The sequence below is a fragment of the Crocuta crocuta genome, unplaced genomic scaffold, assembly GCF_008692635.1.
Source record: "Crocuta crocuta isolate KB4526 unplaced genomic scaffold, BGI_CrCroc_1.0 scaffold168, whole genome shotgun sequence".
Classification (NCBI taxonomy): Eukaryota; Metazoa; Chordata; class Mammalia; order Carnivora; family Hyaenidae; genus Crocuta; species Crocuta crocuta.
In genome coordinates this window covers 5367250-5394448 of record NW_027532591.1, presented here as the reverse complement: position 1 = coordinate 5394448, position 27199 = coordinate 5367250, and the positions used below count along the sequence as shown (strand labels likewise).

At 53.3% G+C, this 27199-nt stretch overlaps 2 protein-coding genes across 3 annotated transcripts in view; one reads left to right on the top strand and one right to left on the bottom strand.

The window, feature by feature from the left end:
- SLC1A7 (solute carrier family 1 member 7) overlaps nucleotides 1-24670 on the top strand; it is a 44980-nt gene extending 20310 nt beyond the window's left edge. Inside the window, exons 3-11 of one of the 2 annotated variants that reach the window (XM_077779754.1) lie at nucleotides 4845-5060; nucleotides 13231-13273; nucleotides 15462-15684; nucleotides 19195-19294; nucleotides 19982-20215; nucleotides 22220-22414; nucleotides 23219-23353; nucleotides 23778-23880; nucleotides 24436-24670. In XM_077779754.1, coding sequence (XP_077635880.1) covers nucleotides 4845-5060; nucleotides 13231-13273; nucleotides 15462-15684; nucleotides 19195-19294; nucleotides 19982-20215; nucleotides 22220-22414; nucleotides 23219-23353; nucleotides 23778-23880; nucleotides 24436-24654 — 1468 coding nt within the window. In that variant the 3' untranslated portion in view covers nucleotides 24655-24670. The remainder of the gene's footprint in view (nucleotides 1-4844; nucleotides 5061-13230; nucleotides 13274-15461; nucleotides 15685-19194; nucleotides 19295-19981; nucleotides 20216-22219; nucleotides 22415-23218; nucleotides 23354-23777; nucleotides 23881-24435) is intronic. The other variant, XM_077779755.1, reaches the window with a different exon arrangement.
- Nucleotides 8895-27199, bottom strand: part of PODN (podocan) — a 34939-nt gene continuing 16634 nt past the window's right edge. Inside the window, exon 10 of the mRNA XM_077779752.1 lies at nucleotides 8895-9281. The gene's annotated coding sequence lies outside the window, so the exon portion shown is untranslated. The remainder of the gene's footprint in view (nucleotides 9282-27199) is intronic.

Sequence of the window (27199 nt, the reverse complement as noted above, 5' to 3'; positions counted from 1 at the left end):
CCTCCCACTCAGTCTAGAAGCCTCAATCTAGGATCCAAACAGGTGTCCATCCGGGCTCCACTTAGATACATACCTGCAAAGATGGGGAGCTCATCACCGCAAATCTATCATGGGACAAGTTGTCAAATCTCAGAGTTGAACTATAGAGGCATTACATGGACTATGTCACATTAAAATCGTGGCCAGCCAAAACTAGAAGACGTTTCTTCCCCAGGGGTTAAACCAAGTGTGTTCCATGGAGAGGCAACGAGAGCAGAGGAAGCCCCGCAGCGTTCTGAATCAGAAACCCCTGTTCCACTCCTGATGCTACAGCTTACCAGCTGGGTGGCTTGGCCAATTATCTCTACCTCCCTGAGCTTTATTTTCCTTCTCTGTAACTCAAACTGTGTAGTCCGATAAGGAAGACACTCATCATAAGTAGTTATTGAGGGGGACGAAACATAAGAGACTCTTAAATATGGAGAACAAACAGAGGGTTGTTGGAGGGGCTGTGGGAGGGGGGATGGACTAAATGAGTAAGGGGCCTTAAGGAATCTACTCCTGAAATCGTTGCACTATATGCTAACTTGCATGTAAATTAAAAAAAATTAAATTTGTAAAAAAGTAGTTATTGAACCTTTGAAATGCAGCGAGTACAACTGAGGAACTTAACTTTAAAAAAAATTAATTTACATTAAAAATTTTAAACCTGAGGCAGTGTAAACATTTTTATATTGATTACACATTGAAATGATAATATTTTGCATATACTGGGTTAAGTAAAGCCAAATCATTAAAATCGATTTCACAAAAAATGAATTTCACCTTTTTCTTTTTTTCACTTTTAAAAATGTTGGGCACCTGGGTGGCTCAATCCGTTAAGCGTCCAACTTCAGCTCAGGTCATGATCTTACAGTTTGTGAGTTCGAACGCTGCATCCGACTCTGTGCTGACAGCTCAGAGCCTGGGGCCCGCTTCGGATTCCATGTCCCCTCTCTCTCTGCCACTCCCCTGCTCACGCTCTGTCTCTGTCTCTCTCTCAAAAATAAACAAACATTAAAGAAATTTAAAAATAAATAAAAAATGAAAGCGTGACTGATAGGAAATTTAAAATTTTACAGCTGCGGCCTCCATTATGATTCTATAGGGCAGCACTGAGTTAGAATATTTAAGGATCAAGTGAGGTGGATGTTCCAGTGTCTGCAGACAGTTAAGCTCCAGACAATTTATGGTTTCTGTGGCTTCTGGGTACTCAGAGGATTATGTTTTCCCTCACACAAACAAGCCATGCTCATTCTAGAAAAAACAGAGAATTTGAATCAACAGTAAAACAAAATGAAAATCACCCATAATCCCACCACCCAAAGATAGCTACTGTTCAACTCTCTAGAATTTTCTTCTGTGCATATCCGTGTGAGTCCTCACAAAGCCGCCATACCTCGGCTTCTAGGTTCTCAGAAAGGTCTTTCTATTTATTATGTATCATTTGTTTGTTTGCTTGTTTGTTTATGGAAAAGTCACTTTAACAGCTTGAACCTCCTTTCTTGTTACTGTGAGTCCCTGCAGTGACCATTGTCACATGTGGAGGCCAGGGCTTTCCTCATATTTAGCTCCGACCTTCTTTCCGTCCGCTAACCTGCGGTCACCCTGCACTGCGGGCACCAGCCCGGAGGTTCTGGCGGCTCCTGCCAGCGGCTGCCTCCCCGACAGCTCCCCTCTCCGCGGCTCACCCCTCTCTCCAGCCAGCAGATAAACCTTTCCCAGTTTGGAGGTGCCAGAGGGGAACCAACTTGGGGTCCCAGATGCTGGAATCCTTTCCATTCTAACCCACCAGCCCTCTTCTTTCCAGAGTGCCTGGGTCAGGGCCCCTCTTGCGGTATCTAGAACCCACACCCCCTCCCTTCTACATCCTGGTCTGTCCCCAGGTTGGCACCACCCCTGAGTTAGACCTCGTCTTCCTCAGGGTGGCCTTCTCAGGGGCCCTTTGCTCTTTCTGGAATTTGATTGTCACGTACACCCCTGTCCTGCGCGGTCCTTCAAGCATGTCCGTGTCTTGACTGCACATCGGGAATGGTATCTCGGTCACAGGAGGCTCTGTGCCCTGCAGGCACCCCTCCGCTTAACGTTAAATAGGAAGTCTTTCCAAGGACACCATCACTTCTTTTTTTATGTATATATATTTTTATTTATTCCTAGGAGAGAGAGAGAGAGAGAGAGAGACAGCGTGAGCAGGGGAGGGTCAGAGAGAGAGGGAGTCACAGACCGAAACAGGCTCCAGGCTCTGAGCTGGCTGTCAGCACAGAGCCCGACGCGGGGCTCGAACCCACGAACCGCGCATGACCTAAGCGAAAGTCGGACGCTTAACCGACTAAGCCACCCAGGCGCCCCGGACACCATCACTTCTAATGGCTGCTTAGAACTCCATTGCATGGATATGCTGTAACTTTTCATCTAATTCTGCACTCACGATTTCGTAGGTTAGTCCCAGATGTTTGTTCCTACAAATGCCACTTTAGTGTCCTACAGCCAGCAAATTCTGCTGGATGAGTTGTCCTAGATCCCACTTTTCCCTCCTGTCCCCTTGGCCTGGCACTCAACGCCACCCCCACTCCTGAGGGCAGTATTATCTGCTGGTCCCCCATATCACTGTTCCTCTAATATGACCTGAGCTCTGACCATAGTAAACAGCACAGTGTGCCCACCCTTGCCCACCTCCCCATTGGCTTCTGCCATCTCACTGGGATATCTGCCCCATCTTCAAAGCCTCCTCCTAATCCTCCCAAGAAAGAACTCAAATGCCCCCTCCTCCAGGAAGCCCTTCCCGACTGTCCTAGCTAGAAATTACCCCTCCTTCCTCTGAATAAAGATAATATCCTTGTCCCCTTGCTTATGGTACTAATACAATCCCCCTGTCTCCCGGTTCCTTGGGTCCGCTTCTACCTGAGTGTCCCACACACACCAGGAGCAATTTGAGGTTGGGGAGCGATTCTTATTTCTTTCTGTGAACACAGGGCACAGCACAGAGTGGGCGTGCGCTAGAGATTTGAATAAACACATAAGGAAAGGGGACAAGGCTGGAGCTGGGGCCTGAGTTCTAGCCCAGCTGGCCACTAGTGTTCCGTGTGATCTCGGGCCGGTCTCCTTCTCAGGGCCACGGCTTCCCTGTGAGCTGAAGCAGTTGGACTTGGCTGGGGGAGAGTCTGTTGTGGTCAAAGGACAGTTTGGCCCCGCGCTGATGTGCTGGCCCCAGTCTGGGGATAATGGCCCCCACAGATAATAATTGCAGGGCAGCCTCGTGTTTCCCTTGCCCACACAATCCCATTAGGAGCCTTCGGGATTTATGTCTGAGATCCACCCTAAGCCCATCGCTAACATATGGCACACTGGTAGACGAGGGATGCACGGAGACTATAAACATGGATTCACTCATTGGGTCATTCATTTATTCCCTCCTTCATTCAGCAAGCTGCTACCAAGTTACACTCCAGCTGGGCCCAGTGCCTGGCTCTGTGGACCCCACATCGATTGAGACCCAGGCCCAGTCCTAGAGGCACAGTAAACAGTCAGCAACTCAGTGAGGTGGGGGCTGGGCCGGAGGATAGCACAGGGCCCGTGGGAGCCCGGAGAAGGAGCCTTTGCTCCAGCGGGTGGTCAGAGAAGGCTTCCTAGAGGACCCTTCAACTGTGCCTTCACAGAAGAGTAAGCCTTTGCTACAGAGAGCAGGGAGGAGGTGGGCACTCCAGGCAGCAGCTACAGCCTGAGGTGAGGAGAGGCTCAACTTGCCCCTGGATGCTGCCTGCGTGTAGTCTAATGATAAGAGGAGTGGGTGGGGAGGGATTATCTACCCTTGTTTACATGATTAAAACCAGACAAATACTTCCTTTATCTGAACGAATGAAAGGGCTTTGGGGAAAAATCCTTTTGGCAGCAAAGCAAAGCACAAGCATCTCTTTAATTAATCTCTCAACCCCACCCGGCCAACTGCCCTGGATGGCAGGCAGAGAGCCCAGGGCCGGGCGGGCAGGGGTAGGGAGGGGCCTAGGGGAGAGAGACCCACAAGCGCCCTCAACACAGCCTCCCACAACGACAAAGGGGAGCCTGGGCCCAGGGGGTAACCCAGGATGGCCAGAGATGGGCACACCTCAGAGAAACCATGGCCCCATTTCAGAGATGGGATCCTGAGCCCCCAAGATGTCACACCACCAGTTGGCAGAGCCAGGATGAGGACCCAGCCCAGGGCTCTAACTCACCCTCATTCCTGAGTTCATTCAGCTAGGCTGCAGCCACCACCTGTCCCCAGAGCTCACGCTGTGCAGGCACTGGGGACCCACAGAGAAGTCAGACCTGCCCCTCTTCTCTCATGTCCTCAGTCTGATGAGAGAGACAGGGAGACAATGACAACCAGGCTCATGACAGAGGCCATGAGTTCCTAACCCTGGGGGAGAGGCAGAGAGTCCAAGAAGATTTCACCAGAGGTGACGTTGAACTTGGTCTTATCCAATGAGTAGCACTTCAGGAGGTGGAGGAATCTGGTAATGGGACATCAGACAAAGGTTTGTTTAAGCTAGTTGTTAATCTGTTGGATAAACGCGCGTGCGTACGTGTGTGCGTGTGCGTGCTGACAAGGGCCTGGAGGTGTGAAAGGACATGGCTGGTGACCCTGGGCCACCTGTGGGCCAGAGAGCAGAGCAGAAAACCAGGATAGAGGGGCCAGAGGACTGGATTGCTGGGGTCTCCCCATGCCTGCCTGGTGCCTCCAGCCCTCTGAGGGTGCTGGGCAGAGCCAGGACGAGGTATGAGTGGGTACACCTGACCGCCCGTCTCCCCCCCCAGCCCTCAGACCCTGACCCATGTTGCTCTTGCAGCTTGATGTCTGGCCTCGCCTCCCTGGATGCCAAGACGTCCAGCCGCCTGGGCATCCTCACCGTGGCATACTACCTGTGGACCACCTTCGTGGCTGTCATCGTGGGCATCATCATGGTCTCTATCATCCACCCGGGGGGCGCAGCCCAGAAGGAGACGACAGAGCAGAGCGGGAAGCCCATCATGAGCTCAGCTGACGCCCTGCTGGACCTCATCCGGTAATTCTCGCCACTGACACCCTGCTCAGGGAACACCGTGCCTGGGCCGGGGTCACCAGCTCACAAGCCTTGCCCCACAAGTCTAGCAGAGGCAGGATGGGGCATGAGAGGGGTGCCCAGGCTCTGCTCTTGATGACTGTGGTAACGAGAGGCCACCACAGAGGCCATGCAAACAGTATCTGTTCCCTCAGAGCCCGTGCCATCCACTGGGGTCACACCACACTGTCAGTCTCCATTAGACTGGGAGCACCTCGAGGGCAGGATAGGGGTCAACTCACCTGGGAGCCACTAGCAGGTGGCATTTGCGGGTGTTTGCTGACTGACTGAGCTTGTGTGCACCCAGCCTCTCCTGCAGAAGTCCAGGGGCCACATCCCCACTGCCTTTTCCTTATGGTTCCTCTTGTCACAGATGAGGGGGTGAGGCTCAGAGAGATGCCGAGACTTTTCCAGGGTCATCCAGCAGGCAGGTCATGGAGCCAGGATTCAATGTGGCCCCAGGTTCAAGGGCAGTGATATTTTCTGTGTGGTGCCCCTGCCTGAGCCATGTGGCCGCTGCTAACCATCTGTTTCAGGGAACTGAGCCCTCCTCCCAGGAAAGCACTGTAGACCCAGTGATGCATCCACATCTGACCCCCCTTTTCCCAAGACTCCATATGGGCCACTCCCCTCCCCTCCGTCACACATTCACCCCCTCGCCAATGGGCACCCTGGGCCAGGCCCTCAAGCCTGACCCTAGCCCTGGAGGAGGGAAAGGCCCACGAATAGACAGGGACAACATGGGGATGGGGGCTGCGGTGAGGGAGGCACAGGCTGTGGGTGAGTCCAAAGAGCAGGCTCAGAGGCGGCAAAGCTGCCCCAAGTAAAGGGGCAGGGGGGCAGGGGAGACGGAAGCCCGTGCCTGGCTAAGGCAACTGCTGTGCAAAGGTCCCGAGCTGAGAGGGAAAATGTGGGGAGAAATCCTCACCCGTTCAGTGTGACTGGGGCACCAGGGGAAAGGGGAGTGGACATCAGTGTGAAGGATATTGTGATCCAGAGCAAAAATTGTGTTCTGTCCTAAAGGCCACAGGAAATGGACTTGAAACACAGAAGTGGTGCGATCTGGAAGGTGGAGGGGAGCAGGGGGAAGAGGGGAAGACAGGCAGGGATGGGGCCAGGGCGGTGGCCATGGGCATGGGGAGATGGCAGACTGAGGGCTGCTCAGATGGTAAAACCAGCAGGAGGACCGGGGCATGAGCAGGGCCGGGGTGGGGGGTGGGGGGGCGGGCAGAGGAGGGGGTCGGTGCCGATCGATCGTGAGGGCATGCGAGCCTCTGGCCTGAACACCCAGCTGGATAGCGGTGTGCTCACCGAGTCACAGGACAATGGCAGACTGGGTGTGGACATCCTGGGGAAGGCGTCAGCCGGTGGTTGGCTGGTGGATCTGAGTCTGGGAGAGTCCAATCGGGAGGCTGGGAGAGGCCCACCTTGGGCCACCGTCTCACTCTCTCATATCCTGCATCCAACTTGCTGGCGAATTCTGAGCTCTACCTTCAAAACTCCACACCTCGTCCCTTCTGTCCCCGTCTGCCACTCCCACTATCTCCCAGACCCCTATCACCTCTCATGAGAGTGTCCGGCCTTGTCACCCTGCTTTCTCTCTGCTTCCCTGTGGTCTGTTCTCAGCACAGCCTTTATTACTACCTGACATTATCCTGTCTGTGTACTTTTTTATTTCTCCTTGTGACTCCCTCACTGGAATAAAATATGTTCCACGAGGGCTAGATCTTTTTTTAAAATCTGTTCCCCGCTGTATCCTGGAGCCTAGAACAACACAGCACACAGACATGCGGTACGGGGTCGCCAGTGGGGTTGTGGCTGAGCTGCGAGGAGACGCTGGTACGGGGGAGAGGGGCTCGGAGGCCCGAGGCGAGCGTTGGCCCACGGCCACATTAGAGATTTGCGAAGAGCTGATGGAGCAGGAGCAAGCAGAGGGCCGGGAGGGGACGCACACCAGGAGAACAGATGTCTTAGAAACCAAGGGAAGAAGAATTTCGAGAAGCTTCATTTCTAAGATCCATTATTTCTAAGATTTGGCGGCTATGATTCATCCTTTCTTGGAGTCTATGATTTGAAACAGCCTTTCCTTGTGGTGGAAGTTCGCGCTCGGGAGTCCCCCCCCTCCCCACCACAGGCTCCCCTGCTTAGGGGCTGAGGGCTCTGGATCGGACACACGTGTCAGAGTCAAATGTTCCAGGAGTGGCTCCTGCTCTTGGTTGCTTTTCACGTGGTGAAAACTGATCCTTCTGGTTTTAGGCTTTTCCCCAGTTTCTCTCAACCCCGAGGCAAGTTGTTTTGCAAAGCTGAGTGGTTGGACATCACGGTCGCCATTTCTCAGAGAATGGGGCTGCAGAGAGAGGTCACACGCTTCCTGGGGTGGGAACCAGAACCTTGGGGATGTGAGGTCTTGTCACTGGGTGGCCCTTCCAGGCCTCAGTTTCCCCAGTGGTTTTCAGGATCCCTTCTCGCCCTGTGGTTTTGAAACACAGAGGCCTACAAATCAGGGAGGAAGCAGCAGGGCATGAGCACAAGCTTCCGGAGGTGGGTTCTGGGAGATGAGGTGGGGAGGACAGTGCAGAACCCAACCTTGAAGACCTTGAACCCAGGCTGAGGAGTTGGCTGTTATGCTTTAGAAACAGGAAGCTGGTGAGTTTGGGAAGGATGGATTGGACCAGGGCAGAGTGGACAGGATGTGACTGGAGGCAGGGGCATGCCCTGTTTGGGATGCAGTCACAGTCATGTCAGCTCCACTTTCATGAGGCACGTGCTCTGGGTGAAGACGTGGTGCTGAGAGCTGGGGAGGGGGCAAATGCAAGTCCCTGTACCAGGCTGCCCTCTGTCTTAGAGCAGACAGACAAGAACTGGGGAGCCACTCTTGGAGACCTTCCTAGTTCTGACGTTCTCAGAAGCTGTGCAGAAAACGGGGAGAACACCGGGAGGGAGGCTTCCAGGGGCCCCCTCACCCTTGCTCTGGCCCAGAGCAGGTGGCTACCGAGCGTTGATAACTGACTGGGAACATGGATGGCCAGGGCAGGGAACAGGGAAGTAGGAGCATGTGTAACAGATGAAAAGTCAGAGCGATGTAGGAGCCATCTGAACAATGAAATAAGGCCCACAGCATAACTCAGGGCTGGGAAGATATGCATCCATCTCTCCAAGACGATTCCAGAGGAACACGACAGGCCATGTCCCCAGACGACTCACCAAGACATGAATTCATTTCCCAGGGCTCCAGAAAACTGACGTCTGCTCACAGCGCAGAAAACAACCCAAACAAGAGGAACGCTGATCAGAGCTGGGCCCCTGCTTTTTTCCCAATCTTATTAAAACACCAGAGAGATGAAGTAATGACTTGGCTCTGTTTATAGCTCCCAGTGACCCTCTGAGGGACTGGATGAAGCTCTCAGGAGCTGTGCTTGGGAAGGAACAATCCCCACCTTGAGGCATGGGTTGGGGCCATGGGTTTAGGGGCAAGTTTAGAACGTCACCGTGGGGACTTAGAAAGAATAAGTAAGGAGAAGAGCCGCGGACTGTGGTTCTGCCCCAAGCGATGTGCAGAAGGGCCCAGGCCAGCGAGGGTGTGTACTTGATGGGCGTGGCATCCATATTTATGCCATTTATGCCCAGGAGCACAGTGAGTGCCTGGTAAATGGGAAGACTTCCCATGGGTATTCAAAGACAAAAGAAAATGTTGTACATTTTCCTGTTTAGTAATCAAAAAGTGTAATTCATTAAAGTCTACAGGAGAAGCTCACTGATTATTACTATGAGCACATGTATTAGTCAAGAGTTGCTGTTGGCTGCCGGTTAAGAGAAATCTGAAGCAGCAGGGACTTAACTAGAGTAAAGGCTTTCATCTTCTCCCAAATCAGTAGTCCAGCGGTGGGCAGCTCGTGGTCATCTGGATCCCACGCTCCCCCGACCATGTTTAGCACTTGGCTTTTATCATCAGTGGGTCTCATGGTCCAAGAAGGGCTGCTGAAGCTCTAGGTAGTGTGTCCATGTTCCAGCATGAAGAAGGCAGCTGGAGGAGAGGACCAAAGGGTCCTGGCTGAGTAGGCACTTTTCAAGAATTTTCTGGAAGCACCACCCAACGACTCCCACTTCATCTCTTTGGCCATCCCTTTGGCAAGAGAGGCTGGAAAACGGGGTTGGACAGCAGAGCCCTGTGACCTGCCAGGGCACCTGTAGGTAAGGAAGGAGAGACTAGAGACTGGGTAGGTAACCAGCTGTCCCCGCCACAACCCACATTTTAAGTTATTCTAATGTTAAAGGAGATTGTAAAGGAATGTACATATGGGGTGTAAGTTCCATTCGGTCTCTTACAACTTTTGTTTTTTGTTTTTTTTTTTGTTTTTTTTTTTTACAAATAGTTTATTGTCAAATTAGTTTCCACTTAACACTCAGTGCTCATCCCCACAAGTGTCCTCCTCCATGCCCATCCCTCCTCCCCCCCACATCCATCAGTCCTCAGTTTTTGTCAGCATTCAAGAGTCTCTCATGGTTTGCCTCTCTCCCTTTCCCCCACCATTTCCGCCCTTCTTCTCCCCCTTGTTCCTCCGTCAAGTTCCTCCTAATCCTCCTATACATGCAAACATATGATATTTGTCCTTCTCTGCCTGACTTATTTCGCTCAGCATAACACCCTCAAGGTCCATCCATGTTGCTACACATGGCCAGATTTCATTCTTTCTCATTGCCATGGAGTATTCCATCGTATAGATAAACCACATCTTCTTGATCCATTCGTCCGTTGATGGACACTTAGGCTCTTTCCATGTTTTAGCTATTGTGGAGAGTGCTGCTATGAACATTGGGGTACATGTGCTCCTATGCCTCAGCATTTCTGTATCCCTTGGGTAAATTCCTAGCAGTGCTATTGCTGGGTCATAGGGGAGTTCTATTGTTAGTTTCCTGAGGAACCTCCACACTGTTTTCCAGAGGGGCTGTACCAGTTTACATTCCCACCAACAGTGTAGGAGGGTGCCCGTTTCTCCACATCCTCGCCAGCATCTAGAGTTCTGGTCTCTTACAACTTTTGAATGTTCCTAGTTTCTGCTCTGGCTAAACCAGCCTTCCCTCTAAGTTTCATTAGAAAACTACCTCGTAAGTTACTCAAACCTCCTGGAGTTGTGCCCAGGAGAGATTTTCAAACTACTAACCATTGGTGCAGCATGGGCATCCCTCTTCTGGTCATGAGGACCCAGGCCCAGTGGACCGTTGCATTCTGGCAGCTGTGTGCCTGGAAAGCCCCCAGCACTAACCCTGGCTGCGGTGCTTTGCGCCTGCTTGATGTCAAAAGCCCTTGCAGNGGAGGGAGCTTCATTTGAGCTTCTGAGATCCCAGCCCCAACCCCTGCTTCTGCTCTCTCTTGTGACAAAGCTGAAATTAGTGGTAAAGCCATGACCATTCTTTCCCAGTTTCTGCCTTGGTGGCTCCTTCTAATGTCTCTTCCTCTTGCCGTATGCTTACACGGAACCTATACTTTAGCAACAGTGAAAAAAAAAAAAGATAGTTTCTGCTTTCCAGCAGTGGCTGCTGGGATGTGAGGTTAAGAAATAATGCACACTCGTGTTCTTGTATATAATTCTATGTATGCATGAGCAGGGTCTTGAAAAAGAAGAGATTTGCCAAGAACAAGAGTAAGGGGTAAGGTGGGTCCACATGGCCTGTTTGAGGAGATGCAAACATGTGACCAAAAATCTCAGTTAGCCTCCCTGACTGGGGGAAGATTCCCTAGAAGTGGGCTATAAAGACAAAGGTGTAATGGTTTGCAAACCCTCACCTGGAATTGCAAATTGTTTTACAGAAATATTGCTTCTGGAAACCTGTGGAGGTGTCCAGGTCACCAAACCTCCTCAGCACGGAGTATTGTCATTTAAAACTCCTTTGCCAGTTTGATAGGCAAAAAGGTCTAATTTACTGATGAAGCCGAACATTTTTTAAAAAGGCTTTTTGGGCTACTCGTGTTTCTTCTTTTGCAAAGTGAATTGCCTGGTCATGACTTTTCAATCATTTTTCTATTAAGGCATTAATGTTTTTGTGGTCAAATTATTTATGCAGCAAATATTTGCTGAGGGCCTGTTATGTGCCAGGCACTCTTCCAGTTGCTGGGGACACAGCAGTGAATAAAACAGAGAGATCTCAGGAAGCTGATGTTGTAGAGAGAAGAGATGAGCAGGAACAAGGAGACAAAGACAAGATTGGTAAAAGCTCTTTATAGATTTAGGACAATAACACTTCGTCACAGTTTCCCTAGTTTGTCATTTGCTTTATAATTCCATTTCTATTTGCTTTTTTAAAATTTTTTATTTATTTCTGAGAGAGAGAGAGAGAGTGTGTGTGTGTGAGCAGGGGAGGGTCAGAGAGAGAGGGAGACACAGAATCGGAAGCAGGTTCCAGGCTCTGAGCTGTCAGCACAGAGCCCGATGTGGGGCTCGAACCCACGAACCATGAGATCATGACCTGAGCCAAAGTCAGACGCTTAACCAACTGAGCCCCCCCATTTCTATTTGAATCAGTCTCCAAGAACTTCTCAATTTATTTAACATTTTACTTTGGCATAATTTTAAGTTTACAGAAAACTTGCAAAGATAGTAGAGAGAGTTGTCACATACCCTTCACCCAGCTTTCCCTGAAGTTAGCAATGCGAATAATAATGGCACGGATGTCAAAACTAAGAGATTAATTTAGTACGACACTATTGAAATTATAGACCTTGTTTGGATTTCACCAGTTTTTCCACCAATGTCTTTTTTTTCTGCCCCAAAATCCAACTCAGGATACCATGTTGCTCTTAGGAAATTCTTAATTTTTTTCTTTTAAAAAATTTAAAAAAAAATTTTTTTTTTTTGGAGAGAGTGCTTGCATGTGTATGTGCACAAGAGAGGGAGGGGCAGAGGAAGAGGGAGGGAGAGAATTCTAAGCAGGCTCCAGAGTCAGTACGGAGCACACGCAGCGCAAGGCCTCATGAATGGTGAGATCATGACTTGAACCGAAATCAAGTTACCGGGATGCTTAACTGACTGAGCCACCCAGATGCCCCTGGAAATTCTTAATTTCTATATAGTAAAATCTATTGATTTTTTTTTAATTGCTCATTTTCTTCTTAGAGGGTCCTTCCATATTCTGACATCTGAAAAGTATTAACCTATATTTTCTTCTAGCTTTTTATGGTTTCAGTTTTTTAATTACATACTTCTTTAATCCATCTGGAATTTATTTTGGTGCAAAGTATAAGTAGGGATTCTAAGTTGTTCTTTTCTTTTTAATAGTTGGTTGGCCACACAGTACTCTATAATAAATCCTTCCTTTCCTCACTGATCTGTGAAGCAACTTTTATCAAAAATGAAAGACTTAGGGGCACCTGGCTGGCTCAGTCGGAAGAGTGAGGAACTCTTGATCTCGGGGTTGTGGGTTCAAGCCCCGTGTTGGATGTGGAAATTACTAAAGAAAAATTACACTTTATTTTTTTGAAAAATGAAGTATTTAAATGTACTAGGTTCTGTTTCTGGGCTAAGGTTCTGTTCTATTGATTTTTCTGTTGAGAGCTGTGTCAAGATTGTGTTTTAAAGTTACATCGTTACAGTAGGTGTTCATGTCTGATAGGACAAGACCCCTCTCCTTTAGCTTTATGAAAATAATGTTAATGAGAATTATGATCTCATTCATGTATCAAGTCATGTGTTGGGCAGCACAGATAAGATATGAACAACTGAGTTTTCAAGGAGGCCAGTCTGTGGGAGACTCAGACCCTTGAGCCAGTGCCATGCTGCAGCAGGCTGGTGCACGGGCGGCCCACGAGGGAAGGCCCTCGGAGTCGGCCAGCCATCAGAGAAGGCTTGGCCTCTGATTGATTGGAGTAGGAGTTAGCCAGACAAGCAGGAAGGACGTTCTAGGCAGGAGGACAGTGTGGACAAAGGACCAGGTGCTAGAAAAGCACGCAGTGCTTCTAGGGAACTGTATGCAATTGCTGCTGGAGCTTGGAGTACTGGGGGTGGGGAAGAGGTAAGACGGCAGAGGGAGTGGGGCTCGGTCATGGAAGGCCTTGGCTGCCGAGGGAGGTGTTCAGATGGCCCCGCAGGCCCCCCTGTGCTGGGCTCTGGAGTCCTTCAATTGCTGACTCTCTCCCCAGGAACATGTTCCCAGCCAACCTGGTGGAAGCCACTTTCAAACAGGTAAGTGGGACCCCGAGTGATGGAGCGGAGCAGGCAGGGCCAGCCTGGGCCAGGCTGGGAAGGGACGGGTTTACCCAGCAAGTCTTCTTGTCTCCTGGGGGCCGGGTGCTGGAGAGGAGGGCAGGTGGGGAGACCTGGATCCTTAGAGCCTCCCATGGCCACACCTCTGCCCTGGGTTCTAGCTTCTCAGGAAGAGAACTTACAAGGGTGGGGGAAGCCACTGTGCTCTAGGTTTACACTCGTGCCCACACTTACTGTCTCAGTCAGTCCTCACAGTAACCCTGCCCTCAATGTGCCAGACCCTCTCTTGGATGAGGAAACTGAGGCACAGAAGGATTAAAGGACCTGCCTAAGGTTATACCACCAGTAAATGATGGTGCTGGTAGGAAAACCCTGGCTTCTAAGCCTGTTTTCTCTTTCTTTTTAAAAATAATCCTTTTTCCCCATACTAAGAATAGTAACGATGTTCAGTGTAAAATATTAGGAAAATACTAAACAATACAAAGAAGAAAATAGAATCATCTCTTGTTCCAGCAACAAGCAACAGTGATAGCAGTCGGTACACTTTTAGTCTTTTTTCTCTGCATAAATGTGCTTTAGAAAAATAAAATTAGGATAATAGGGCACAGTGTGTGTCTTGCTTTTCCCCACTCCCATTACATCATAAGCATTTTCCCTGGTTATTAAGCTTTTCTTTAAAACACAATATCTGCAGAGAGACAAGAGCCCATGATAAGGCCAGCCTGTAATTTATTTTCCCCTTTGGGTAGGCTTTTAGGTTGTTTTCAAAGTTTTTCCTTTTTTAGAAATTATGGTAAATATCATTGTGCACAGATTTTTGTCTGCCCTTCTAATAATTTCTAATTCTTTTCCCCTTGTAAAATGTTGGCTGGTTGGTTGACAATCCAAGCAAGCATTTCCTGACCCCCTAGCCTATGCTCGGCCCTGCACTGGGACTGCAGATGCAAAAGAAGAGGTTGAGGGTTGGAGAGGAGGCTCCAAAATAAGGAGCAGTGAAAGCTTGAGCTAATCTCTACTTTCCTAATCTCCTGAGTCTTTATCTATGACATGAGCCAGATAGTAAAGGGCCCTGAATGGTAGGCCAGGGAGTTTTGCTTCTATTCCAATAGTGATGGGAAATATTAAAGGTGTGAGAGAGAAAGCATGTATGTGGCTCTTCTCCATACCTACCTGGAATGCCCTTTTTTCTTTCGGCAAACTCCTACCCATCCTTCAAGACCCAACTCAAATGCCCCCTTCTTTGTGAAGCTATCTGATCCTCTGAAGCAAAGTAAATCACTCCCTCCCCAAAGCTCTCAGGGCAGAATTCATGTCTGGTTCACCTTCCTATCTCTGGCACCCAACACAGAAAGTCCAATATTGGAATGCTGACAGTGGCAGGGACAGTAATAACAGCGAACGGTCACATAAGGCAGACCATATGCCGAGCACCGCTGTAAACACTTTATGTGTGTTGTCTCGTCTATTTGAACAAGCCAGATACTATTGTGACCCCCATTTTACAGATGAAGAAACTGAAGCACAGAAACTTTTGGTCCTGAAAATTTCCTGATTGGTTTCTCCACCCAACCATACTCCCTAGAAGGCTTACCTTATTGATATTGTGATGTTGGGGGGCTAGAAATCTCCCCTGTTTGGGCTCCTAGTGCCCAAGGAATGAGAGGGGAAGATCCAGGGATGCCCTAGGACAGAGGAGGAAGTGGGGACAGCATGGAGGCTCAGGTCTTCCTAGCTGGGACCTCTTCCCCTCTAGAAGGCTTGGGGCAAACTGAGCTTTTCAAATAGAAGGTCCAAGTTTCCATCAGTGGCAGGCAGGGCTGGCTGGCTGTTAAGAGGATGGAAGGGATAGATGGGTGAATAGAAAATGATCTGGGTAGAAGATGTGACGGTTAGAGGGGATCCCAGATGGGTGTAATGATGCATAAAAGGAAGGAGAGGGTGGAAGGGATGAAGAGAAGCATGGCTGGGTAGTATGAACGTGGATGAAGGCGTCCCAGTTTTCTTTTTGGTAAAATCTTGATAATACTCCTGCCTGCCTCACAGGATTATTGTCTATCAAATAGTTCTTGGCTGGATACAAATGTTCCTCCAAGATATTATTATTGTCGTGGATGATATTAGCCATATTTGGCCCTGACTCCTTCCTGGTTGGGGTGTCGCCCACTAGTACCGCACCAAGACCACCCCCGTTGTCAAATCCCCCAAGATGGCGTCAGAGGAGGCCCCTCCTCGGCAGATCCTCATCTACGGGGTCCAGGAAGAGAACGGCTCTCGTGTTCAGAACTTCGCCCTCGACCTGACTCCGCCACCCGAGATTGTTTACAAGTCAGAGCCTGATACCATCGATGGCATGAACGTGCTGGGGATCGTCATCTTCTCGGCCACCATGGGTATGTGCTCTGCTCTCCTCCCCTCCCCGGCTGTGGCCCAGAGCCAGGCCCTTTCTGCATCTGCACTTCTCTGCAACCTGTATCCACGAATCTGAATAATCTGAATAACCACATCTTCCAGGTGGTTCCTTTCTTTCCTATCCAGTGGAGTGGCTCTAGAATCCATTCCATTACCAAAGGGTGTCTCCAGCCCTCCCCCCTCCCCCCGTTGGAGCTGGCGTTCCTCACTTGGAATTCTCCAACCCTGGCTGCTAGTTTGCTCTCCCTTAAAGAAGACCATGCCTCTGGCTTCCTCCCAGCAGCCCATTCCATTTCACTGAGGTCTGGGGACACTAGAGCAGCGTTGGAGAGCTTACAATAAAGAACAGGAAAAACCTGAAAATCTATCAGGTATCAGTCGTCACAATCTCCCTCAAGCCCGCATTTCTCCCTTCCATCTCCAACCACAGGGGCTTCCCACAGGCCAACTCTGTCCACCGACAAGTCTGTGTCGTTTCTCAGGGCCCACAGTTGGCTTCTCTGATCACACCCTCCCCTTTGCTACTCTTCTTGGTGCCAAGACCCCCAACCACAGGCTATTGCCATGAAGCTGGGGAAGCTTCACTTGCAAAGGCCTTTCTGTACTTTTTAACAAGAACGACAACAACAAAGTATTCTTTTTCTTAAAGAGAGCCCCAAATAGTATAAGCTTCAGATCCTATGGATATGCCTCTGCCAGCAGTATCCTCACCACCATCACCAAAACACACACACACACACACACACACACACACACACACACACACCCCTTTTCCTTCTTGGGAACAATCTAGCTGGTCAGTCCCTGTCTTGTCCTTCTAGGCTATGTCAAAGGTCATTGTGAGTCTTATTCTAAAACTGGCATCTACCTCCCTCTATGCCCTGGCCAAGGCCCTGGGAGGGCCTCTCCTCCCTCCCTGACCTGTCCACAAGGCTTTCTTCTCGCTGTCCTCCTGGGTGCTCGCGCAGGAAATCTGGGCCCCGTTTTCTGCCTCTGCCCGGCCTGCATCCAAATCTGTCAGGTCTGCTTCCGAAACTTCTCTCCCAGCCACCTTTCCCTCTGCTCACTGCCAGCACCGCAGTTCAGGGCCACCACTGTTCACCTCTCACCCGGTTTCTGTAAGAGCCTCCTGAAGAGTCCCCGGTCTCGTGTTCCCCTCACGGGCTCACAAAGTCCTGCAGTGGCTCTCCGGGTGCACTGGGAAAGGGAGCCGGAACACGGTGCATGGCCTGTTGAGCTCTGTGTGATCTGGCTCAGCCAGCCTCTTCCCCCAGCCGCGCTGCCTTTCGGTTCCAGGAAGCACTTCCCTGAAGATCTTCCCGCTCCTGCCCCTTCCTCTCCCCTGTGCCTTTCCTGTCCTTGCAGGGGGACCATGGTCTTCACAAGCATCGTGTCCTGGGGACAGTCTTCCCAGCCCCCCAGACTGCTCAGGTGCTCCATGTTACTCCTTAAACGTTTGACCGTATTGCAGCTATCCGATTGTTTCTGTGACTGCCTGGCGTCTGCACCCAAGCAGGTGTAAGCTCCCTGCAGGCAGTGGCGGGCCTGGCTTTTTCCCCACTCAACCCCACAGCCCGCCACACTGACTGGAGAGAGAGGCACGCACGGAAACCTGCTGGAGAGATGGGTAGATGGCCGGATGAATGGATGGGCCGTGGTGGGTAATGGAGCTCTTATCATCTTGGCCCAAACGTCAGGCGTGCAGGGGGGCTAGGGCCTCAGGGACCCGAGTGTGTGACAAGACAGTGTTTGGAAGCGCTCACAGCACATCTGGCAGTCAGTTCCCAACACGGGACGTTCCTGTTCCCGCCAGCCACTGCCTCTCTCTTAGAGGTGGGAACACATAAACAGGAGCAAGAGAGACCCCAAGACCCTCCGACTCACTGTTTCCTAGACGTGTGTAACTGTCTATGTGTCAGCGTGTATATGTTTGTGTATGTGTGCCCAAGTCAGCACGTGCCTGTGTGTGTCCACTTCCACTTGCACCTGCGTCTGTGTGTGCCCACATCTGAGCGTGAGCAGACACACCTGCGCAGCTGCTCCGAATGGGGCTTTCTTTGGCCCCCACCACACAGCCTCCTTTCCCGTCGTCTCCTCCCTGGTGTGGGGACGCGGCTGATGCTGAGGCCTCAGTGGCTGAGGCCTACTGCCACACCCTGGGTGCCCCGCGCAGGCGCCCAGCCAGCCCCAGCCCTTAGGTGCCTCCAGGGAATTCTAAGTGGAGACTGATTTGGGCAGGAATGGCCTGGGAGGAGGGACAGAGCTGCAGGGGCTCTGGGTCTGAGCTCAGCCAGGCTCCCGCAGGCCAGATGGGCAAGGGCTAGGCTGTGTCACCTCCGACGTGGGCGTCTCCTGCCCATACCAGCACGGCCCCCACGTCATCCCACCACCGTACGGTAGCTGTTCTGCGGATAGTGTGAGTCCAGAGCTTTCTGGGGCAGGAGAGAACTCTCTCTGGAGTCACATGGGCCAGGGTTCAAATCCCTGCCCTGCTTCTCCCTGGCTGAGTCAGGTGATGAGCCCCTCCAAGCACACTGCCAGTGAGCTTTCCAAGGGCAGCCGCAGAGTATGTTTTGCTCTCCATTTTTGTGTCACCTGAAGGAACAGCTGTCACTTGTCACTCTTTCCGGAGTGGCCTGATGGTGCTCACCTGCATGGAGCTCACCTGTGGAAGAGTACACACACGAACACTCCCCGAGGAACAGGATGACAGGGGCTCCGGGAAAGGCTTTACTATTCATCCATTTGTTCATTCATTCACTCAGTGATGATTGTCGGGCACCTACCACGTGCCAGCTAAGGAGATACAGCTCTTTCCCTCATGGAGCTAACCTTCTATTGGAGGAGACAGGAAAAAATAACAGACAACTGGAAAATAACAGCTATAAGTTGTAGTAAGTGATAGAAAGGGAGCAGAGAGAGATGCCACAGAGAACAATAAGTGGAGAGTTTGTCAAGGGGAGCGGGGGATGGGTCTCCAGGCCATGTGGGGAGCTGGTGGCCAGGGTTTCAGGACCTACATGGGCAAGAGCCCTGAGGCAGTGAAAAGCTTGACATATTCTAGAAACATAAAGGCGGCCAGTGATGCCAGAGCATAGCGAGGAGGTGAAAAGCAGGGCCAGATGGAGGTGGGAGGTGTTGACAGGGGTCCGATCAACTGGGGCCTGAAGCAGTGGGGAACTTGGTTACGGTCTGAGTGTTCAGGAAGCCAGTGTGGGGGGTGGGAGGTGGCAAGGAGCATTTTTATGGCTGAGAGAGGAGGATGAGACAAGAGCCATAGTCCAGTGGTAGAGGAGAAGGAGGGGAGACGGTGCAGGAAAGCACTGTGCATCCGAGGCTGCTGGGGAATCAGCCAAGGCCCAAGGCCCCCGTGCGTGTGCTTGGTCTGTCCCTGCCGTGCTGCCATGGGTGCTGGCACGTGCCACTGGGGTGCATGCCTGTGCATCGGCGTGTGGCCTCCGTGACATGCTTGTGTGTCCCTGCCCTTGCAGGCATCATGCTGGGCCGCATGGGGGACAATGGAACCCCGCTAGTCAGCTTCTGCCAGTGCCTCAATGAGTCCGTCATGAAGATTGTGGCAGTGGCTGTGTGGTAAGCCTAACTGGGGGTGGAAGTGTCCCCTTCCACCTTCACCCCTCCCCCTTTCAGCCCTGCCCCTGGCAGATGGAGGGACTCCATGGTCCCTTCCACTGCTTTCCTGCACTGGAGGCTCAGCCCTGGGCACATTCTGCCTTCCCTGCCCAGGTCTAGTTCCAGCCCTGGGCCTGCCATTTCTGGCCTGACCAGGCCCACCAGAGGACAGTGACAGAGTGGCCCTGCTCTCCTGGCCCAGTTCCCCCATCACATGGAGTCTCATCAGCTCAGCCTTTGGAGAAGGGAAACACTGGAAGTGAGAACCAGCGGCCACCCCTTGGTTCACAGCTCAGGCCTTAGGAATCTTCTAGTCTAACGTCGTACATGGGGGGACATGCAGAGGCCTGCCCCAGGTCACCCGTGAAGTTTGTGGCACCGCTGGGCTGCAGTGAGGGCCTGCTGAGGGCGACGGCCCTCCTCAGAGGCCTAGACAGGAAGGCACGGAGGGCAGAGGTTGTGCAGGGCTGGGCTGGTTGAGGGTCGTGGTATTCATGATACCACATACCGGGCATCTTGGTACATGGTCTTATTCAGTGCTCACGGGACCCCAGGAGGCTCAGGGGGCATTGGGCCAGGCAGCGATGCAGTTTCAGGGCTGCCTGGGACCCTTGCCTGCCTGGCACTGACCTGGCCGCCTGCCCCCAGGTACTTCCCCTTTGGCATCGTGTTCCTCATCGCCGGCAAGATCCTGGAGATGGATGACCCCACGGCTGTCAGGAAAAAGCTGGGTTTCTACGCGGTCACCGTGGTGTGTGGGCTGGTGGTCCATGGCCTCTTCATCCTGCCCCTGCTCTACTTCTTCATCACCAAAAAGAACCCCATTGTCTTTATCCGCGGCGTCCTCCAGGCCCTGCTCATTGCGCTGGCCACCTCCTCCAGGTAGCCCTGGGAGATGGGTAGGGTGGAGCGATGGTGGCAGCTGAACTCTGTTCATCTGTCCACCATCACTTGGCCTAGCCCCAGAACCCTGGAAAGTTCAGTCTGGCCCACTTCACAAACTTGGGGGTAGCTACGGACAATGATAAATGAGACCAATTTTTGGAATGTATTGCTTGAGGCCCCACTGGCCCGAATGGCAGAAAGCCCTTACCGCCTCTTAAAGCCTTCCCCTCCCCAACGGCCTGCATCCCTAAGGTGCACTCAGTCCACACGGGGGTGGCTTCCACACATCCGGGGGTCAGGACAGCTGACGAGGGCTGAATCTGCAATGGCTGTTGCCTTTTGCCGCCATGTGGTGCTCCTGTTGGAGTCAGGCCCCGCGTTGTTTAGGGAGTTGGCCTGCCTCCTGCCGTGGGGACATCCCGGCTGGATGCCCTGTCACGACCTTGACAGTGTAACTAACCAGTGGGGATTTGAATCACGGTTCTGTCGCACACTGGCTGTGTGACTGTGGGCAAGTCACCTGACCTCCCTGGGCACCAGTTTCCTCATATGCAGTTTGGGGATCATGGCAGAGGATCACAGCCTCTGCCTCCACGGGTTGCATGGGAACTAGTGGGGATAACTCACCAGGGGCAAGACAGCTGCTCTGGGCTAAGTGAGGTGGCGTCTACTCTCAAGGATCGCAGCCCACAGCTGAGCGCAGAGGCAGAGCTGGAGGCGTGCAAACCCAGCTGCCTGTCTATTAAGGTGGAGAAAGTGCTCTACATCCTCTGTGAAGCAAGGGCGGCTCTCCCCACAGCAAATGTCCAAGCTCCACATGCAGGAAGTTGCGTGAGCTCAGGCTCCTGTCCTTTTGGAGCCTGGCTCCTCCCTCCAGTCCTTACTGCTCTCTCTTCTCTGGGCCTCAGCTTCCCAATCTGTCAAATGGGAACCAGGTCCACCACAGAGCTCCTTCCTTGGCAGTCAGATAACCCCGCTCCTGGCAGCAGAGGCGCCTCACGCAGAACTCGGAGGGGCAGGGCCCCGGTGAGGAAAAGCCCTAGGAGCCTCATCTGGGAACCTCCACGCAGGGCAGAGCCAGGGGGTGGAAAGGAAAGACAAAGTCCCAAGTGGCTGCCAGCCCCCGTACCACAGCCAATCCCTGCTGGAGCCAGCAGCCCATCTCCTGCTTGGCAGAAACTACAGCCGCGAGCTCGGCACATCTGGGGATATCATTGCAGGCTCTGGAAAATGGACGTGGGCTCCCCAGGCACTGGCCTGTGGGAAAGGAAGGGCACTGTGGCCAAACCAACCTGAGCTTTAGTCTCAGCACGGCCACCTGGAGCTCAGGTGACAAAGACAGTAACAATCATAGTAATGGCTGCCACCGCCTGCCTGGAACGTGCCAGACGCTGTTCTAAGCGCTTTCTTGTTGAATCACCCTAATAGCTCTGTAATCTAGGTATTGTTTGGGACAAGGAAACTAAGGCACACACCGGTCAAGGAACCCACCAGAGCCACTTGGCTAGTAGGAGGCCAGAATCTAAATCCAGCAAGTCCGGCCCCAGAGCCCTGCTATTAGCCACTTTATCTATGCTTGGTACAGTGGTATGACTTTGGGTCAGCCCCTCCTCCCCTTGGGCTTCAGTTTCTTCATCTGTAAAATGGACCCAGAACTCTTCCTTTGCAGGAAGCTGTGAGGATCAGAGAAAAGTGTGTGTAAAACACAATGCCTGGTGCACAGTAGGTGCTCTGTGGTGGTAACTCCTTTCCTGTCCTGTGTGGCTGGTGGGGGGTCTCTGGGCCCTAGGCTTGGGTGGGTCCGGCTGGGCCACTGATCACACCCTTGCCAAGGATGCCATTTGAGACCCTTTTCAAAGCTCCTTCACGTGTCCTCCCCCCCATGATGGGTGGGCTGCCTGGGCTGGGGGCAAGCTTCCTGTCCCCAGCACGAAGGCAGCCCAGAGACCCGGAGCACCCTGGGAGACGGTGGTAGGCACACACTGGCCCCTCTGCCCACAGCTCAGCCACACTGCCCATCACCTTCAAGTGCCTGTTGGAAAACAACCACATTGACCGGCGGATTGCTCGCTTCGTGCTGCCCGTGGGCGCCACCATCAACATGGACGGCACAGCACTCTATGAGGCCGTGGCCGCCATCTTCATTGCCCAGGTCAACAACTATGAGCTGGACTTCGGCCAGATCATCACCATCAGGTACACACCTGACACCCCATCCCCAGTGTGGATTGGCGGGGGGGAGAAGAGGGCACAGGAAGGGGCTTCCGGATTCTTGAGCTCTCAGATCTGATGGGGTCTCTGAGGTGCAGAGGAGGCAAGGGGTTTGTTCCTAGCTGCACAGCAAGTCAGTGCTGTGGCTGGGATGTGACCTGGCTTCTGTGACTCAGGGCTCCTTCCCCAGCGTCACCCTACAGAGAGGGAGCTCTGAGCAGGCTGGGAACTAAGGTCCAGAGAAGGGCCTGCAGTCTGGCATGCAGGGCAAGGAGGGGGCTAAAGGCAGGCACAGGGGGAACAGAGGCCAGGGGCGGGACGAAGGGACAGAGGAGGGACTGCTAGTGTGGCTGGAGCTGAGGGAAGGGTGCTGGGGTGAGGGCCAGAGGCTGTGGGGGAGGCCTTGCGTGCCAGCCTGAGGGCGTAAGTCTGGCCCTGGGAACCAGGCCCCAGAGGGAGGCTGGGCAGAGCCGTGTGGATGGACGACCTGAATCTCTGGCCAGCTCTCTGGAACCCGACAGAGGCAATGGCTCCAGGCACAAGCTCTTCTACAAACTCCTCAGTAAGTTCTGCTGAAGCCAGAGATGGAGGCCCACGGAGCCCCAAGACCTTGAGCAGGGGGATGCCCCCCACCCTGAGAATTTCCTGATGTGGCATTCCTAACAACCCCTGACCTGTAGGGCTGTCCCCAGAGGCCCTGGCATTCTGGACTCCTTCTTGGAGCCAGGGCTCCCACAGCGAGGCCTGCCCCTCCTGCTCCTCCTCTTCCTCTCCCTGCCCCTCCTGCAGCATCACGGCCACAGCGGCCAGCATCGGGGCAGCTGGCATCCCCCAGGCTGGGCTCGTCACCATGGTCATCGTGCTCACCTCCGTGGGACTCCCCACTGACGACATCACCCTCATCATCGCTGTCGACTGGGCTCTGTGAGTGGGGTTTGCCCCCCACGTGCCTCATCCCCCTGGGCAGCAGGCACTGAGGGTGGGCCGGGGGAACTGCCATCGTTTGGCACAATGGGGGTGCCCTACTCACTGACACCAACCTTTGTGGGGCCCAGTTTTCAAAATGAAAATGTGCCTACCCTTGTTCAAAAATTATAAAGAATTTCAAGAGGGTGAGAGCAGAGCATTAGACCAAGCCCAGACCCTTTTAAGCATGGGCACCGTCCACATGCCCATGAAGGCTGCCGTGCACCAACCTGCACTGGCACTGCCCAGCGGGCAGTAGGCTCGAGCCACAGGCTCCAACCTGGCTGCCAGCTGCAGGTGCTGCAGGGCTGAGCCCTGGCCTCTGCCAGCTCCTCTTACCAAAACTATCACCCGCCACTCACTGCCCACCTTGGCTCACCAGGGACCGTTTCCGCACCATGATCAATGTGCTGGGTGACGCGCTGGCGGCGGGGATCATGGCCCACATCTGCCGGAAAGACTTTGCTCAGGACGCAGGCACGGAGGTGAGAGCAGTGCCTCCCTCCCAGCCTGGCCATTGGGAGACTGGAGCTGGGGTGGGGGTGCCAGTCTTTTCACCAGCTGGGCCTCCTCTTCTGGACAGGGGGTGACTGAGTCCTCTCACAGCTAGCTGTTGAGCACTCATCATCATGGGAGGAGGCGTGGTAAACAAAGAAAGATAAACCCTGTCCTCAGGGAGCCTGTACCCCGGTGTGGGCGTGCCCTCTATCCTGCCAACAATGCAAACATTTGTGTGTCTGCTCAGGGTTTCGTGGCAATAATTATGTGTAGCCGGCTGTCCCACTCCCATTGGAGGGGACAGGCAAGGGACCCACCAGTTCCCTCACTGGACTGTGTGTGTCTGGTCCCTCCTCCACTAAGACAACCTCAAAAGGAGGCAGGACAGATTGGAACTGGGGCCCAGAGAGCCCCTGTGTGACCTATCAAGGTCCCACAGCACATCCGTAGGAAACCCAGTCACGTGGTTTGCGCGTTCAGTCCTCCCTGGTGTCTAACCTCACTCCCGACTGCTGCTGCCAAGGCCTGTTTCCCCTCCCCAGAAACTGCCGCCCTGTGAGACCAAGCCAGTGAGCCTGCAGGAGATCGTGGCAACCCAGCAGAATGGCTGTGTGAAGAGCGTGGCTGAGGCCTCGGAGCTGACCCTGGGCCCTGCCTGTCCTCACCACATCCCTGTCCAGGTGGAGCAGGACGAGGGACCAGCTGCCACCTCTCTGGACCACTGCACCATTGAGATCAGTGAGCTAGAGACCAATGTGTAGCCTGTGGAGCCGCAGGGGCCGGGGAGGCCTCCAGGGCTTGGGGCCAAGGGCAGCGCCTCAACTCACTAGCTTTCTGAGCACTCGACAGGAGCCAGGCTCACACACTCCTCCCGCCCTTGAGAGGCCAGAATCAGCGCCACGTGCCAGACTGTGGAGACTCAGGAAGGGAAAGACTGCATGTGGGAGCCCCAGCTGGAGACTGATGGCCTGTCACAGCCCAGGTCCCGGCTGTGACATTTCCACCGTGTTGACCTATGAGGGTGGCAGGCAGGGGCTATATGGTCCCACTTTCTGGATCACAGAGCTGAGGCTCCGTGAGCTGAAAACAGCTGCCCATGGTCAGGGCCAGGACTCTAACTCAAGTCCTCCAGGCCCTGGCCCCTCTCTCTGGGAGGACACGGGCCCGCGGGGCCAGATGCCAAGGGTCTCTGCCACCCCTGCAGGAGCTCGGCCGCCACCACTGCCTTCGGTTTATGAAGACACAACAGTGTTCTGGTTCTGCCCCAGCTGAGTTGCTGTCCAGGCCTGTCCCCTTCCCTGCCCCTTAACACGTGGCCTCAGACAAACAGCTCTCCCTGGGCCAAGGCCACTGCCTGCCACGGGCCACAGCCTGTCCCATGTCCCATCAGTCTCACCAGACGTCTCTCACAAAGCTCGGCCCCTGTGGAGACAGGATGGTGTCAGAGGAGCTGAGGGGCCCTTGGAAACACCTGGGCCAGCCTCCCACAGGACAGGCGGGCCAGCCAGGACCGGGGAGGCAGGCCACCCTGGAGCCCTGGGGTCAGCACTGTCCACGAGCCTGTGTGATAAAGCTGTGTTAGATTTTCTACTCCCTTCTGTGTTTGCAAATACAGTGATAACTAAATAAAGGTATTTTGTTTTTCAAGTCTTGTGGGCTTGGTGACCATTTGTTTTTTGGGGTTTTTTTTGGTAATGTTTATTTATTTTTGAGAGAGGAGGGAAGGAGGGAGAGAATGCAAGCAAGGGAGGGGCAGAAAGAAAGGGAGAGAGAGAGAATCCCATGTCAGTACATGGAGCCGGATGCAGTGCTCAGACTCAGGAGCCATGAGATCATGACCAAAGTCGAAATCAAGGGTCTGATGTTCAGCCAACTGAGCCACCCAGGCGTCCCAGCCAGTATTTATTAGGCTGTCAGACAGGCCTGATGGGGCAGCCAGTGTATGAACAAGCCTGTCCAGGTGGCCAGGATGTACAAGTTTGTCCATGTAGCTAGAGTATAGGTAGGTCGAGCTGGCCTGTCAGTATATGGACAGGCCTACCTGGGCAGCCAGAGTGCAAATGAGCCTGTTCTGGAGGCTGATATAAGGACAGGCCTGTCTGACCTGTGATATGCAGGAGGCAGAGGGTAAATTGGCTTGCCCAGGGGCCTGTCTCCACAGCCATAGTGTGGACAGACTATTGAGATCAGTCCCCACAGAAGAGACAAATCTCCTCAAACAGTCTGGTTCCCTTAGGCAAATGCTTTGCTTTAAGGAGGGGATGTGCCCAAGGACATTTCCAGACTCTCTCCCCCATTCTCCTCGGCCCAGGGGGCCTCCGTGGGGACACAGAAGAGCCATGGCCACATAGCCTGTTCTGAATGTGCTTTGGGGAGAAGATCTAGCTCTAGAGTATTGCACAGAGGAGCCCACGAAGACACTGAAGCTGGAGGAGGGGCTTCCCACAGTCATTCAGAGAATCAGGAGGGCACTTGCCTCCCAGCCCCCACTCTTGAACTACTCCTATCCTTCTCCCAGGGCCATGATGTGAGGAGTCCAAGAAGGGCCCCAATCCTAGGACCCCTGTCCTGCTGCAGGGTGGGGGGCTATAGGGTCCACCATGGAAGCATCCTTCCTTCATCAAGGCCTAATCACCTAAGAGAGGTCAGAGGTCAAGCTATCAGTCATTCCCACAGTCACGTGGACCATCTTAAACGTCCCTTCCCTGTGTCACATCTCTAAGGCCCCTTTAGCAATGGAGCCTGGCCCACCACAAGGCAGGAATCTGCTTTTATTGGGCTTGACAGGCGCATGCTTGCACACCTCCAGTAGTGGGAGGTCACTGTTTCCTGGGCATCTCACCAACTGTGCTCTGAGCCGGGGGCTGCCTTCCAGTTCCAGCTCTGGCACTGCTAGGGGTAGTGGGAGCACTAGGCGTGTCCGTCACTCCTTCCCTGGGCGGGCCTGCAAGGACCTGGGCCCCCAAGGAGACCCTGATCTAGGTCTCAGGCCCGCCTCTAGTCGGCTTCCCGTCCCAGCCCTGCTGGGGACATGCCCCATCAGTATGGCCACTCAGGGCACAGGCGGTCCTGCGGGTGAACTCAGATGCTCAGCCTGTGCAAGCACAGAGTGAGCTCACAAGCCCAGTGTGGCCGGACCTGCTGACCCCCACCAAGCTGATGGCCGCACATGCCCCCAGGCCTCCTCACCTGTGACTAAACCCCGCGTCCCTGGACCTCTGCCTGTGTGAGTACTTTGTGGGCCCAAGAATGGAACTTCGCGCCGACTCTGCTGGTCTGGAAAGGCCCCGAGGTGCCTGTATCCTG